The following is a 16,990-nucleotide window of genomic DNA, read 5'->3' on the forward strand; positions in this document are numbered from 1 at the left end:
TGGCAAGAGCAAGTATCCTTTCCTGATCTTATGGGAAAAGGCTTCAGTGTTCTACCATTAAGTATGATCTCAGTTGTATATTTTTCAAGATACTTTTTAGACTGAGGAATTTCCCTCCCCCAAGGTTTTGAATGAGCATGACTGTGCTCTAGTAAAATGTTATTTATGTTCACTGAAATGTGAATTTTATGTAATTGTAAGGTGTCACAAAATATCCCCTTTTGGTTTTCTCAAAGCCACTTAAAAAGGTAAAAACATTTTTAGCTTGCAGATTGTACAGAATCAGGCAGTGGGCCAAAGTTGGCGAATATGCCATAGTCTGCTGACTAACTGCTGACCTAGTATATGGTCTATCCTAGACAATACTCTGTGTACATTTGAATATGTATTCTGTTGCTGTTGGCTGAAGGGTTCTTTGGCGGGTGCATATATCATCGTTTATCATAATAAAATGTCTCTCTGGCTCCAGTAACTTGTCTTTTGTAACCTAAAAGCCATTTTTTTTCTTAACAGTAAAGTAATTTTAGTTCACCTATGGTTATATTTGTATGGTTTTATCTTTCATTCTTTTACTTTCAACCTATTTGTGCCTTTGAATCTCAAGTAGCTGGATTGTGTTTTTTTGTTTATTTTTGAGATGGAGTCTCGCTCTGTCACCAAGGCTGGAGTGCAGTGGCGCGATCTCAGCTCACTGCAAGCTCCACCTCCCAGTTCACACCATTCTCCTGCCTCAGCCTCCCAAGTAGCGCCTGGGACTACAGGCGTCCACCACCACGCCCAGCTAATTTTTTTGTATTTTTTTAGTAGAGACAGGGTTTCACCGCGTTAGCCGGGATAGTCTCGATCTCCTGACCTTGCAATCCACCAGCCTCAGCCTCCCAAAGTGTTAGGATTACAGGCGTGAGCCACCACGCCCGGCCAAGTAGCTGGATTTTTAAAAAACAATTCAGTCTAAATCTTTGGCTTTTGATAATCTGTTCAATCTGTTTATATTTAAGGTAATTACAGATGTGGGTTTATGTCTGCTATTTAGTTATTTGTTTTCTATGTATCTTTCTTCCTCTATTCCTCTACTTCTTTCTTTTGTGGTAAATAGGTATTTTCTAGGAATTTAAATAGGTAACATTTTAATGCCTTTTTAAATAAAACTATTTTGGGGGATCATTTTCTTAGAGATTGTTGTAGGGTTTACAATATGGATCTTAACATAGTCTACTTTATTTTTTATTTTACGTTTTTGAGATGGAGTCTTGCTCTGTCACCCACGCTGGAGTGCAGTGATGCCACTCAGCTTACTGCAACCTCTGCCTCCTGGGTTCAAGTGATTCTCCTGCTTCAGCCTCCCAAGTAGATAGGGTTACAGGCATGCACCACCACTGCCTGGCTAATTTTTGTATTTTTAGTAGAGATGAGGCTTTGCCATGTTGGCCAGGCTGGTCTCGAACTCCTGGCTTCAAGTAATCTGCCTGCTTTGGCCTCCCAAAGAGCTGGGATTATAGGCATGAGCCACTGCACCCAGCCAACATAGTTACTATGTTTGATTGATACTAATTTATTCCAGTAAAGTATAGAAACTAAAAAAGTATAGAAACTAAAACATAGAAACTTTGCTCAAATATAGCTCTACCTTCTACTCTTATCTTTGTGCTACGGTTGTAACTCATATAAGATCATTATATGTTATGGGAACAACATGCTTTTATAATTATTGTCATATAAAAATGTTTTTTAAACCAGTAAACAAAAATACATAGAATAGTTTATACTGTCTTTTATTATTACCTATGTGATTTCTACTATTGGTGCTCTTTATTTTTTTTTGGCATTTTTATGGTTTTATTTAAACATAAAACATGCATATGAGCTGTCTACTTATTTTCTTCACTGCACAGGCTGGCATTGGGATTGGTGACTCTGATGGCCAGCTGGGCTGCTCTTTCCACAATGTCTTTGCAGTTCTTGGAGGAAACACTGTGGGCAATCTCAGCACATTTGTTGCACATTAGCAGTACTTTCAGCTCCTTGACGTTGTGGACCAGGAACTTCTGGAAGCCCCTAGGCAGCATGTGCTTTGTTTTTTGTTGCTGAACCTTCCACAAACTCTGTTGTCAATACCTCTGGGCTTTTGTCAGTTACACTTAGTTTTGACATATCAGTCTAACTGGTGCTGGATGAACTTCTTGGTTCTCTTTTTGATGATCTTGGACTTCACAAGGGGACTAAGGGCAGCTATGATGCCGAGTAGGGGATGGCTGCCACCTCCATAGGCACCGCCAAGGAAGACAGCCTCTTTATTTCTTCACGTGGATGTTAATTACTGTCTGGCGTCACTTCTTTTCAGCTTGAAGAACTTCCTTTACTATTTAAAGACAGATTTCCTGGTAACAAATTCTCAGTGTTCATATAGGAATGTCTTTAGTTCATCTTCATTTCTTTTTTTTTTTTTAAAGTTTTTAAAAAAAGGTTTAAAAATGTTTCGATTAAAAAATTTATTATATATAATAATAGTATATATTTATGGGGTACATGTGATATTCTGACATATGCATACAATGTGTAATGATCAAATAGGGTAATTAGGATATTCATCACCTCAAATATTTATCATTTTTTTGTGTTGGGAATATTCCGAATCTTCTAGCTAATTTGAAATATACAATAAATTATTTTTAACTATAGTTACCTACTGTGCTATTGAACACTAGAAGTCATTCATTCTATCCAACTGTATTTTTACAGTCATTAACCTCTCTTCAATATCATCCCTCCTGCCCTTGCCAGCCTCTGATAACCATCATCATACTCTCTAATTCCACAAGATCAACTTTTTTAGCTCCCACTTAAAAGTGAGAACATGTGATATTTGTCTTTCTATGCTTGGCCTATTTCACTTAACATAATGACCTCCAGTTTTATCCATGTTGCTGCAAATGACAGGATTTCATTCATTTTACGGCTGAATAACATTTTATTTTGTGTGTATGTGTATATATATATGTATACATATATAATATATATTTTCTTTATCCATTCATCAACTGATGGACACTTAAGCTGAATCTGTATCTTGGCTATTGTAAGTAGTGCTGCAATAAACACAGGCGTGTAGACAGCTCTTTGCTTTACTGATTTCCTTTCTTCTGAATATATACTCAGCAGTGGGATCACTGGATAATATGGTGGATCTCTTTTCAGTTTGTTGGGGCACCTCCATACTGTTTTCCATATTGACTTTACTAATTTACATTCCCATCAATAGTGTACTAGCACTTCCCTTTCTCCACATCCTCATCAGAATCTGTTATTGTCTTTTTTATAATAGCCATTTTAACTGGGAGATAATATTGCATTGTGGTTTTGATATTTCGATTATGATTAGTGATGTTGAACATGTTTTCATATGTCTGCTGGCAATTTATATGTCTTTTTTTTTTTGAGCAAGGTCTATTCAGATCACTTGCCCATTTTTAAACTGGGTTATTTGGTTTTTTGTTATTGAGTTGAGGCCCTTATATATTCTGGTTATTAAAACCTTGATGGATGGATAGTTTGCAAATATTTTCGCCTATTCTGCTGGTTGTCTCTTCACTCTGTTGATTGTTTCCTTTGCTGCGAAGCGTCTTAACTTGATGAAATTCCGTTCGTCCATTTTTGCTTTGGCTGCCTGTGCTTTTAAGGTATTATACAATGTCATACCACTCAAACGAACGTCCTACACCATTTCCCCAATTTCGTCTAGTAGTTTAGGCCTTAGATTTAAGTCTTTGAATCCATTTTCTTTTCTATTTTTTTGAGATGTAGTATATCCCTCTATCACCCTGGCTGGAGAGCAGTGGGGAAATCTCAGCTCACTACAACCTCCGCCTCCCAAGTTCAAGCAATTTTCCCACCTCAGCCTCCTGAGTAGCTGGGATTACAGGCGCCTGTCACCATGCCCAGCTAGTTTTTGTACTTTTAGTAGAGATGGGGTTTCACCATGTTGGTCAGGCTGGTTTTGAACTCCTGGCCTCAGGTGATCCGGTCACCTTGGCCTACCAAAGTGCTGGTATTACAGGTATGAGCCACCTCGCCCAGACTCTTTAATCCATTTTGATTTGATTTTTGTGTATGCTAAGAAATTGGGATCTGGTTTCATTCTTCTGCACATGAATATCAAATTTTTCCAGCACCATTTATTGAAGAGATTGTCCTTTCTCTAATGTATGCTCTTGGCACCTTTGTCAAAAAAGAATTGGTTCTAAATGTGGGGGTTTTTTGTTGTTGTTGTTGTTTTGTTTTTTGAGACACAGTCTTGTTCTGTTACCCAGGCTGGAGTGCAGTGGCGCAATCTCCGCTCATTGCTACCTCCACCTCCTGGGTTCAAGCGATTCTCCTGCCTCAGCCTCCCGAGTAGCTGGGACTACAGGTGCATGCCACCAAACCTGGCTAATTTTTTGTATTTTTAGTAGAGACAGGATTTCACTGTGTTAGCTAGGATGGTCTCGACCTCCTGACCTTATGATCCACCTACCTTAGCCTCCCAAAGCGCTGGGATTATAGGCGTGAGCCACCATGCGTGGCCTGGATTTATTTCTGGGTTCTCTGTTCCATTGGTCTATGTGTCTGTTCTTATGTCAGTGCCATGCTGTTTTGGTTACTATAGCTTTGTAGTATATTTTGAAGTCAGGTAGTAATTCACCTTTATTTCTGAATTACAGTTCTGCTAGATAAAGAATTCTGGATTGACAGTTTTTGCTTTTTTTTTTTCCTTATATCACTTTCTCATACTACTGCATACTGAGCTCTACTGTTTCAAAAAGTCAGCTGTTTATCACATTGTGGTTCCCTTCTATATGATGAGTCTTTCTGCTCTTGTGGCTTTCAACTTTTTCCTCTGTCTTTAGTTTTCAACACTTTGACAATGATATGTCTAGGTGTGAATCTTTTTGTGTTTAACACAGTTGGAGTTCATTAAGCTTCTAAGGTTAATAATTTTAACAAATTTTAGAACTTTCAGACATTATCTTGTCAAACTTTTTTCTGCTTCTTTCTTTCTGAGACTTCCATTATGCATATTTTGGTAGACTTGATGGTGTTCCACCTTTTGTGAAACTCTGTTCATTTATTTGGTCTCCTTTCTCTCTTTCTGATGAAATAATCTCTATTGATACATACTCTGTTTTGCTGAGTATTTCTCTGTCAACTCAAATCTGCTAGAATTTCTATTTGATTCTGTTTTAAAATTTCTATCTCTTTATTGCTGTTTTCTATTTGGACAAGTCAGTGAGATCATACTTTCCTCTAATTCTTTAAATACAGCTTCGTTTAGCTCTTTGAAAACATTCATAATAGCTGCATTGAAGTCTTTGTGTGCTAAGTAGAACATCTGGTGCCACCTCTGAGACAGTTTCTACTATTGTTTGTTTTTTTCTTGTATATGGGTCACACTTTCCTGTTTTATTCCATGTTTGATAATTTTTTCTTGTTGAAAACTGAACACATTTGATACTTTACATTAGCAACTCTGGATTCTGAACCCTGTGTGTTTTGTTTTGTTTTGTTTTTTTTACAACTTCCCGGAACAATTCTGTAGAGTTTAACTTCCCATACAGTATCTTGCAATGTGAAGCTGCTCAGCTTCTTGTTGTTTTCTTTTTTATTATCTCTGTTTTTATTGTTAAGCTTGGCTTTCTTGGAGTGAGCCTAACTTACTGGTCAGCCAATGAATGTTGAGAGGCTGTGCTGAAACACCTTGAGCCAGTAACACTCGCATCCTTTTCCTGATGGATCTGTACATGGTTTGGGGAATGCATTTAAAGTTCAGGCAGGTTACAAGCCTACCCTGGCTTTTACTTTCTCCACATGCAAGGCTTCACCTTCAACTAGGGAGGAATAAAGGGCTAAAGCCCACTTTGGTTTCTCCTGAGTTTGTGTATAGCCTTGTACAAGTAGTCTACAGATCACTGGGGACATGAGAAAGCTTGTTAAGGCTCACTATGGTGATCCTGTTCCCTGTCAAAAATTTGACTGGTCTGTTGTTAGTCTGCTGCTTCCCCTAACCAGTATTTTATCCCCAAGCTGGTGATGTCAGTTTCCCTTTTCCCCTCATTTTTTACCACCATGATGGTATGTATTTGTTTTATACTATCCTTGGAGAGGCATTTATTCATGCTCTCCTTCAAATCATAAATCAGACTGTCAGCCCATTCTGACCTGCCCTGTAGAACTATTATGCAGATTTGCTGGATGGGAGGAAATGAAAGCTGCTCCTGGTTAAATTACCACACACTTCCATTGTTATCACCAAAGATTAGTAGTTCTTGAATAAATGCTTCTTAATTTCTTGTATATATTTGGTCAGTTTCCAGAGTCCTGAAATGGTTGTTTGACAATTTTGTTCAGTTTTCTAAGTGCTTTTGGGAAAAGGATTTGCTGAGATCTTCACTCGGCCATTCCAGAAATCATGATACTTATTTTTTTTAACAATGTACTGACTGTAAGTAGAGACAAATATTTGTTTCACCTCATTGCATATGAACCAACCTGAATCATCCTTTAATAATTATCACAGTCAAATGAATTTTTATAAGTAACAGGAGAGGCAAAATAAAATAACACTGAAAATGAATAAACAAATTAAAAAAAACCCACAGATGAAATGAACCAATTTGGAACCAACAATTTTAAATCTAGACTTATTAAAAAATACAAAATACAGAAAGCAGATTATTGGTACTTTTAAGAAAGAGGTCCTAAACTTGATTCTGCCAGTCCCATGTAATTTCAGGTCCTCAACTTCTATAAATCTCAGTTTTCATTTTTACACAATGGGAGACACTAATTTCATGCAGTTATTCTAAGGGCCAGATGAGATAATGTAATTACACGTATTTTGCAAAGAATAACTTTCTATGAAAATATAAGATTATATCAACCTTATTTTTTGAAATAGGGATGCTATGAGTAGTTGTAAAATAAGCCAATAAATATAAATATGGGCTACATAGCATTCTTTCTTTCTATCTGTGCTAAGTGATATTTACTTCAGAATATATTACTATAGTAAATTAGACTGTAATAGAAAAAAAGTCTTGAACTCAGGAGTTCAAGACCAGCCTGGGCAATATAGTGAGACCCCATCTCAAAAAAATCAAAGACAGAAAATAAAACAAACAAACAAATAAAAACTACATGAGACTGGAGTTTTATGAAAGTAACATTTAAAAAAACAGATTTTGCTTAATCTTCTTTAAGAAATAACCATGCTGCTCTGCATATGGAGTGGCCACCCATTTATCCCTTTCTTTTCTTTTTTTTTTTTGACAGAGTCTCACATTGTCACCCAGGCTGGAATGCAATGGCATAATCTTGGCTCACTGCAGCTTTGACCTCCTGGGCTCAAACAATCCTCCCACCTCTGCCTCCCGAGTAGCTGGGACCACAGGCGTGTACCACTAAGCCTCGATAATTTTTTTATTTTTTGTAAAGACAGGGTCTCACCATGTTGCCCAGGCTGGTCTCGAACTCCTGAGCTCAAACAATCCACCTGCCTTGGCTTCCCAAAGTGCTGGGATTACAGGCATGAGCCACTACACTTGGCCCCTTTACTTTCTTAATAAACTTGCTTTCACTTAAAAATAAATAAATAAATAATACATAAATAACCATTTTTAAAACTTGTCATTTAAAAACTTAGAAATATATCTACTACTTTAACTATCTATGTATTAACTGGCATGTCCTGTTTAAACGTTGAATATGTAATCCTGTTCTCAGGTATTCCAAACAACTCTATTTTAGTAAACTCCCATCTATCCAGAAACCCAAGCTAGAAGAAACTACTGAAGAGTTTGTATGCACAATACTTTCAAGAAAAAGTCAAGTGACAGTACCTATTGAGAGTTTATTTTAAAAGCAGTTTACTAGAAATTCAGTCATATTTCTGAAACTATCTACACAAATGTGTAGCATAACAGCAATGTCACAAAGCAATGAAAGACACTCAAGTTATTAAAAATTAGAATATAGCTATAAAACATGCATACCTTTGTTTTTAAAATATAATCCAGATATTTCATCTTAAGTAATTTATCCTAAAGTAAATCCTTAAGCCAAGACATAGAGACTTTATTGACAAAATTGGTCCAATAAGCTTATATTAAAAAAGAATAATAGAGGATGAACAGGGCTGCAAACCAATCATTTAAAATTATATTCAAAGAAGGCTTTATTCTAATATATATTAAAGCAGTATTTTATATGATCTAGAGTGAAAATAGGAGCAGGGAATAAAATAGGTATTTCAGAATATTCCCATTTTTATTTAAATCGTACAAATATCATTGTGGGCATATGTTTATATAAATATTAAAAATGTCTACAGCAATTATCTATAAATTATCTATAAAATCTTTCTCTGCTTCTTTTTGTTTAGCTCTATTTTCTAATTTTTCCAACAATAAACATATTTTGGTACTAAAGAAAACTGGTTAGTTTTTATCTCATTTCAAAAAATCAAATTTATTATTCAGTGCAATTTTAATGTTAAATAGAATTTGCCTTCTTAATTAATCTATAGTACCTTCCCTTATCTAGGAAGGTACTTTAACAAAAATATTTCTTTTTTTTTTTTTTTTGAGACGGAGTCTTGCTCTGTCACCCAGGCTGGAGTGCAGTGGCCGGATCTCAGCTCACTGCAAGCTCCTCCTCTCGGGTTCACGCCATTCTCCTGCCTCAGCCTCCCGAGTAGCTGGGACTACAGGCATCCACCACTTTGCCCGGCTAGTTTTTTGTATTTTTTAGTAGAGACGGGGTTTCACCGTGTTAGCCAGGATGGTCTCGATCTCCTGACCTCATGATCCGCCCGTCTCGGCCTCCCAAAGTGCTGGGATTACAGGCTTGAGCCACCGTGCCCGGCCTAAAAATATTTCAATATGTAACTATTTTTGAGAAACAGTTAATGATTACATTAAAATAGGACATGCTGTTCCTCAGTAACCAATATATTTCAAGTATTTGAAATTTCAACTATATAACTGAAACTACAAATTTACCTAATAATTTGTCCTTCTTCTTCCGGAGTAGCTGGTCTTAACCCCAGAACTATGTGACACACCTAGGGGAAAAAATGGTAAATTAAAGTTTATTAACTGCATACTATTTCACATTCTCTACATGAGATCCACTTCTTAAATGGGAATCTGAATTAGCAACAGCTTTCAACTCATGAATTATCAATTTTTCACTTGAGCAAATTTTAACTTTAGCCTTGTGGTTTTGGGGTTTTGTTTGCTTTTTTTAAACAAGCCATTCCAATGGAGGCTAACTTTCAAATCTCTAGGTAAGAAGAGAAGAGACAGGGAAGGAAGAAAAAGGGAAAGGGGAAGATACTACCTCAGGAACAGATTTCAGAATAATTCTTCTGACACTTGCATATGATAGATTTTAAATAGTCAAAACACTCAGCCATGTGTGAGATCTTGGCAAATAAAAGCATAATTCAATATTGTATCATTAACCTAACAAGCTAACTCTATCAATTTTAAAACACAGATAAAAATAAAAACAATTTAGCATAACTGCTCATATGAGCATAATCAAATATGTGACAAAGCACATACAGTAAAATATAATAAAATATAGGTGTTGAGTAAATAAAATATAGTAAAATTTAGGTTCAGGGTGTTTCCTGAAAAAAACTTTTTCAGCTTTTCAGTATAAAATGTTGGAAGCATACACATAAGCAAATCTAAAGTATATGTTTATTCATAAGTTAAGAGTCACAGAAACAGTGCCACTCCAAGTCCACAGTAAGAATGACGAAATAGGAAAGGCAAAACTAAAAGTCAAAATGCTATACTCTGTGAGAGCTACAACATGACTCAGACACAAACTTAAGTGACCAAAATGTTCATACAGTGAATAGGAGATAAAGAGTACACTGAATATGTTCGTGTACAAACAGTATATGAACTGTCAACTGTACATAAGCAATACATTGAATACGTTCATGTACTGTTCATACAATAACTTCGTACACTGAATATGAGAATGTTACTTTAAAAAATAACAATAGTTCAATTAAAAAAAAAAAGCCTACAGAACCCACTACTGAGGATATCATTTTAAATGAGATAAAAATAGTTGACCAGGCCAGGCGTGGTGGCTCATACCTATAATCCTAACACTTTGGGAGGACAAGGTGGGCAGATCACCTGAGGTCAGGAGTTTGAGACCAGCCTGGCCAATATGGTGAAACCTCATCTCCACTAAAAATACAAAAAGTAGCTGGGGGTGGTGGCATACACCTGTAATCCAGCTACTCAGGAGGCTGAGGCAGGAGAATCTCTTGAACCTGAGAGATGGAGGTTGCAATGAGCCCAGATTGCACCACCGCACTCCAGGCTAGGTGACAGAGCAAGACTCTGTCTCAAAATAAATAAATAAAAATAAAAAATAGTTGATGAATTTTCATGTTACCAAGCAATTCTGTTGTGTTTATAGTGGTGATCTATATTATTTTCATATATATTTTATAAAGCCATCAACTTGAATCTATGCTGAAAATTATAACTTGTAATAAAGCAAATAATTGATTTACAGGCCTATCAGATTACATATGTTTTAAATACATAAAACTTAGTCATTAGCTCTCAGGAAGAGACCAATTTCCATTTATTCCAACATAGATGTGTTGCAGACAAGTTCATTATTTAAAATGGTAGATCATGATACGTATAAACATACTAAACCATTCTGACCTTCACAGTGGTAAAAGAAAAATAAAATAAGAAGAAACTAAAATAAGCACTATTAAATCAAGTTAAATATTCACGAATAACTATAAAAATGGGAAAACTTAAATTATCCTTAAAAATCAGAGCAAGAGAATTAGTTTAACTAGGACAATAGTTAAAATTTGGCAAGCTCTATGACTTAGTGTTGACTTCTGGTAGCTTTCATTCTTCCTTCCCGCTTAATCTTTCTTGGACCTTCTAAATAATAAAAATTAGGAAACAGCCTCATACCTTCAATGATCTCTTAATCAGAGAGATTGTATACTTTGAAAAACTTGGGCTGGGTGTGGTGGTGTACTCCTGTAAATCCAGCACTTTGGGAGGCTGAGACAGGAGAACTACTTGAGCCTAGGAGTTTTAACACCAGCCTGGGCAACATAGCAAGACCTGTCTCTACAAAACATACAAAATTAGCCAGGCGTGGTGGCACACGCCTGTAGTCCCAGCTACTCGGGAGGCTGAGGAAGGAGAATCACCTGAGCCTGCACAGTCAAGGCTGCGGTGAAACATGCTTGCACCATGGCACTCCAGCCTGCATGACAGCGAGACCTGTCTCAAAATTTAAAAAAATAATAAAATAATAAAAAAAGAAAAGAAAAATGTATAGCTACCTCCTTATGATTCATCTTTCTGGTCATACTGCCTTACTTATTAGGAAGGCTATTTATTTATTTATCTATTTATTTTCTTTTTTTTTTTTTTTTTTTTGAGACGGAGTCTCGCTGTGTCGCCCAGGCTGTAGTGCAGTGGCCGGATCTCAGCTCACTGCAAGCTCCGCCTCCCGGGTTCACGCCATTCTCCTGCCTCAGCCTCCTGAGTAGCTGGGACTACAGGCGCCCACTACCACACCCGGCTAATTTTTTGTATTTTTAGTAGAGACGGGGTTTCACCGTGGTCTCGATCTCCTGACCTTGTGATCCGCCCGCCTCGGCCTCCCAAAGTGCTAGGATTACAGGCGTGAGCCACCGCGCCCGGCTATTTATTTTCTTTTAAAAAAATTCTCCTGGTCAGTCTTATTACAAGGAAGCCCTTTTAAAAAGACAATAATGAAGAAACTAGCAAATTATGATGGCTTTTGCAACTTACTCTCTATATGTCTGTGTACTACTCTAAAATGAGTTAAAATAATCTACAACCCACTTTCCTATTTCCCACATCACATTTTGAGAAACTTCAGCAAGCACCCATCTTTCAGATGTGTAATGTAGTTCTGTTTTTTTTTTTTTTTTTTTTTTAATAATATATGGTTTTGCAGCCTAGATACAACAACTCTGACTACTATGTGATGGAAAAGATGTAGAAGTACTGGTACTACTACCCTCTGTTGCTGTTATTTACCTTAAACATACCTGGAAAAGGAGGTTCAAAAACTCATTGGCAAGAACATTTTTCACACTCCAGATCTGATAGTCTTCCAGAGTAAGATGACCCATCTGAAACAGAGACATTCATGTTAGGAACATCTTCTTTTCTTTTTCTTTTTTTTTTTTTTTTTGAGACAGAGTCTCATACTGTTGCCTGGGCTGGAGTGCAATGGCGCAATCTTGCCTCACTGAAACCTCGGCCTCCCGGGTTCAAGTGATTCTCCTGCCTCAGTCTCCCAAGTAGCTGAAATTACAGGTGCCCGCCACCATGCCCAGCTAACTTTTTGTATTTTTCAGTAGAAACTCGGTTTCGCTATGTTGGCTAGGCTGGTGTTGAACTTCTGACCTCGTGATCCGTCCACCTCGGTCTCCCAAAGTGCTGGGATTGCAGGCACCCACCATGATCTAAATGTTGACTAACACAGAAAAGCAATTTCTTCCTCTTTACTTTTTCCTAACTCCCCTACAATGCAGAAGGTAAACTAGTTCAAGTTCATTCCTGTAGGTTTCCCTGAATGCATTCAATAGCAAAATTTTACAATTTGTGGTAATGCAAACATATACAGTTTAATCATACATGGTTGGTAAAATTCACTAAATATCTGGGAATTTTATCAACGCAGTAAGAAATACTGCCCATTTTCTTTAAAAGGTTTAGATAACTAAATCAATAAACATGTTCTAGTAACATTATTTGTCCTCGCTTCCTTTTATGCCTCAAATGTATTGGTGGCAGTCTGCACTATTAACAAGGAATATATATATACATTGTTTTCTAAAGAGAAAAAAATATTGACTTGCAGAATCACTGAGGTGTATAGATCAACTGTCTTATAATCAAACAACAGACACGTGAGGGATTTAATAGAAAAATCACTGGGCATGGTGGCATGTGCCTGTAGTCCCAGTTACTCCAGGGGCTGAGGCAAGAGAATCGCTTGAGCCCAGGAGCATGAGTCCAGCCTGGGCAACATAGCAAGACACTATCTCTTTGAAAAAAAGTAATAATAATAAAGAAAATCCTCCAAATCAGGGTAGAGAAATAAGCTAAAGGGAAAGGAAGAAAAACAAAAACTCCTTTCTGTTTTTACAAACAAGTTCACATTCAAAAAGCAGAAGGCAGGGAAAGGGGTAGGCAAATCACTAGATTATGACTAACACTGAATCACAGAATCTTTCTTATCATGATCACTTTTCAAAAAATTGTCCTGTTCACTTACAACAGAGGAAGTGCTGTGATAAGGGTTTTTTTCCCACTCAAATCAGTACAGCAGAGGTCCTTGAATAATGTTTCATTCAACATCATTTTATTATAATGTTGATAAGAAAAAAAAATGGATTCCCAGCTGGGGCCACTATCTGTGTGGAGTTTGCATATTCCTTCCATGTCTGCATGAATTTTCTCCAGGTGTCCTCCCATATCCCAAAGACATACATGTTAGGTTAACTGGAGTGTCTGAATTGTCCCACTATAGTGTGATATCTGTTGCTGTGAGGAGAGGAACATCAATGCCAGCACCATGGCAACAGAAGAACCTCAAAGGCTATGTAAGATCTGCCAATCTCCCAAATCAAGTATACAAAAAATTGGTGAAGAGAGGGTTTGAATTCACACTTATGGTAGCAGGTGAATCTGGATTGGGCCAGTTAACATTAATCAACTTATTATTCCTCACAGATTTGTATTCTCCACAGTATCCAGATCCTTCCCATAGAATAAAAAACACTGACGAACAATGTGATTTCATCATTCTAAGAAATATATTGGTAAGAACACACGTGCAGAACTTGAAAGATGTTACTAATAATGAAGAACTACAGAAGCAGAAAACTGGCAGCTGTGACATAATGGAGTTGATAACGTTACCAAGCAAGGGAGGCTTGCTGCCTGATGAGATAGAAGCCAACACTATGACGTTGGGTTTTTGAGAAAAGCAAAGCAAACAGGTCAACCAAAAAGAAGATGGCAGTCCAGCTCAAGTCTGTCTCCCTGTGCTGGTTTTAACGCAATAATTTTATTTTAAAAAGCCTTATAGGGTGGATTCTGGGATTGGCAGGTGACTGCTAGAAGGAGAGGACTGGAAAGTCCTTGGGCATGCACAGTTATTTCTTCATGTTACTTCATGGATTGCATGTGGAAATTGGGGGGAGTCAGTATGAAACATGCAACGGGAATTAGCAAGCTCATTCTGCGTAAACTCTAGTTAGCGATATTGGTTCTAGCCAATTCAGCCAGTTTTTAAAATCTCACAATGGAGAGAGGGTTAGCATTTCAGCAAGTTGTTATTTATTTTATTTTGTTTTCTAAAAGAGATACAGGATCTCACTCTATCACCCAGACTGGAGTGCAGTGGTGTGATCACAGCTCATTGCAGTCTCAAACTCCTAGGTTCAAGGGATCCTCCAGCCTCAGCCTCCTAACTACAGGCACAGGTTACCAAAACTGGCTTAAAAAAAAAAAAAAGAAAAACACAAAAACACAAGGTCTAGTCATGCCGCCCAGGTTGGTCTTGAACTCCTGGCCTTGCAATCCTCCTACCTTGGCCTCCCAAAGTGCTAGGATTACACAGGTGAGAGCCACCACACAGGCCAGTTTTTTGGTGTTTTTTTCCTTCAATCCGCTATTCTGCAAACTCAAGGAGTTCTGCTGGTTGTCGGTTTCCTACTCTTTGGGGAAAAGTTTTAGTTTCAGCTTTTTACTAAGTTGTTTCTTTTCTTAGCTGCTATCCTGTAAGCCCAAGAGTATAGTCATTGGTTTCTTTAACTCTTTAGGGCACAATTTCAATAACAGAATAAATGGCAGCTTACTGAGAGTCTTCCTCTGGCACAAATGGAAGAAGGAAAAAGGGAGCAAGTAGGTAAGATGAAGAAGATGGAGATCAAGACAGCAGGTATTTGAGATGGTCAGTAAGTAGTTCAAAACCTGAAGGATTCTGAAGTTGAGCTCCAATGGTGCCATGAAATGATGCAAATGAAAAACATGAAATGATGCAAATGATAAATAAATACTACATTCATTTAATGCAAATAAAAAACAATTTGGAAGCACAGCAAAAAGAATTAAGAGAAAAACCGCTGTCAGTTTGAGGATGAGTAAGCAAACTGAAAAGTCAACAATGTATTTTAGAACATCAGAACTCTTCAAGAATCTTGGCAAAGATCAAGAAGAAAGGGAAGATCCTTTAAACTCTCTATTGACCAAGAGTTACATATTAGCTGCCAAAACACCATTATGGACATCAGTGTTTGCTGGATCCCTCTGACCAATCTGCATCAGCCATTATGATGGATTTAACAGCATGACAAAAATGACTTTGTCGTTGATCCTGGTGGAGATTAAGATGCTTTGAATTGTAGGGTGTTGTGTACTTATAAAGTAACAGCTCTAAGTGCCTTTCCTACATTTTCTTTTCCTTTTTAAAAATTTAAACAGATATCTTCAATTTAATGCAAGAGAACACTTCGCTGTTGTACAGTCATGTTCTGGCGATTTGAATGTTTACAGGACATTCTAAAATAAAATGACTCTGGAAGGTTTTGATTGAAGATAAATTGCCATAGTATGAGGCAAACTATGCTTCTCTATAACTATAATGCAAAAGTTCCATCTGATGCAGCATATACAATAAGGTAAATTAGTCTAACACAGGTGACCCTATTTTTTCACCCTTCCATTGTTTAAAAATACACATGGGAAAAAAACCCTATATGCTTACAGTGCCCCTAGAACTACTTTTTTAAACAATCTTTTTTTGTTGTTTGCTTTAAATCCTTTAAATATATATTATTCTTATTTAGTGCCCTCTTTAGCCAGAATCTCATTATTGCTTCATTTTTGTAATAACACTTAAATTTAGGTATTTTCCACATATTGGCCCTGCTAAAATAGAATATAGCATCTTTCACATGGTAGGAACCAGCAAGGAAGCTTTCCTTTAACTCCCTTTTTACATTTTATGGTAAGTAGCAGGAGGAAGATGCATTTACAGATCATTTCTAGGCAACACTGAGAAGATAAAGACCAACTTGCAGTCTCTTTAGTTTGCTAGAAATAGGAATCACGGCCTCTTAAAGAGAAGTCACTATTTTGCACTGAGCTGTATTCATAGATAGCATATATGCACTTTTTGTTTGTATTGTAAACAATTCATATAACAATGTTGTGATGTAAAAAAACAAAAAAATTAAAAAATAACAAATTGTCCCAGTATGAGTGAGTGTGGATACACATGTGAGTGCGCCCTTCAGTGGGATGGTATCTTGTCCAGGGTTGGTTCCTGTCTTGTACCCTGAGCTGCAGGGATAGGCTCTGGCCAGCCACTAACCAGAACTGGAATAAGCGGGTTGGAAATGAATACAAATTACCATAAAATAACAACTCATAAAGTATGCAACAATCATACAAATGTATGATAATAAATGATATGCTAAGAAAGTACTCAATGAGCCTCCCATATTTGTTATTGTTAGTTTTTGAACTGCAAGGTGGTAGGAGGTGTTTCTTATAATTTTCATTTTGCAAACATTTATCCCTTGATTTAACCCATCACCACTATGCTGCTGTCACTCACTGATTCACCAAAAACTGGGTAAATAATTATCTTGTTTTTATCAATCTTTCTTAGATCTATTTATAGTTCACATTTATTTCAAAGCTTAATATTAGAAGCGCTTGGGGTCTTTATTTAGAAGTTTGGTGATGTTTTTGTGACTAGAAATATGCTGTGGGGACTTAACTCTTGTTTGCCTAAGGTAAAATTAGTTTTGTTCTATACCCTTCCACTTAAAGTTGCAGTTTCCAAGAACCTAAAGACAACATTAAGTGAGTACTAACTGTACAAGAAGTTAAAG

General features: G+C 36.9%; 1 protein-coding gene and 1 pseudogene across 1 annotated transcript in view; both read right to left on the reverse strand.

The window, feature by feature from the left end:
* The window catches only part of USP32 (ubiquitin specific peptidase 32), a 222,552-nt gene that overhangs the window by 66,525 nt on the left and 139,037 nt on the right, over nt 1–16,990 (reverse strand). Inside the window, exons 10-11 of the mRNA XM_025361455.1 lie at nt 12,125–12,208; nt 9,033–9,094 (exon numbers count right to left, since the gene is read on the reverse strand). Coding sequence (XP_025217240.1) covers nt 9,033–9,094; nt 12,125–12,208 — 146 coding nt within the window. The remainder of the gene's footprint in view (nt 1–9,032; nt 9,095–12,124; nt 12,209–16,990) is intronic.
* LOC112609193 lies at nt 1,869–6,507 on the reverse strand (annotated as a pseudogene).

The sequence above is a fragment of the Theropithecus gelada genome, chromosome 16 (assembly GCF_003255815.1).
Source record: "Theropithecus gelada isolate Dixy chromosome 16, Tgel_1.0, whole genome shotgun sequence".
Taxonomy (NCBI): Eukaryota; Metazoa; Chordata; class Mammalia; order Primates; family Cercopithecidae; genus Theropithecus; species Theropithecus gelada.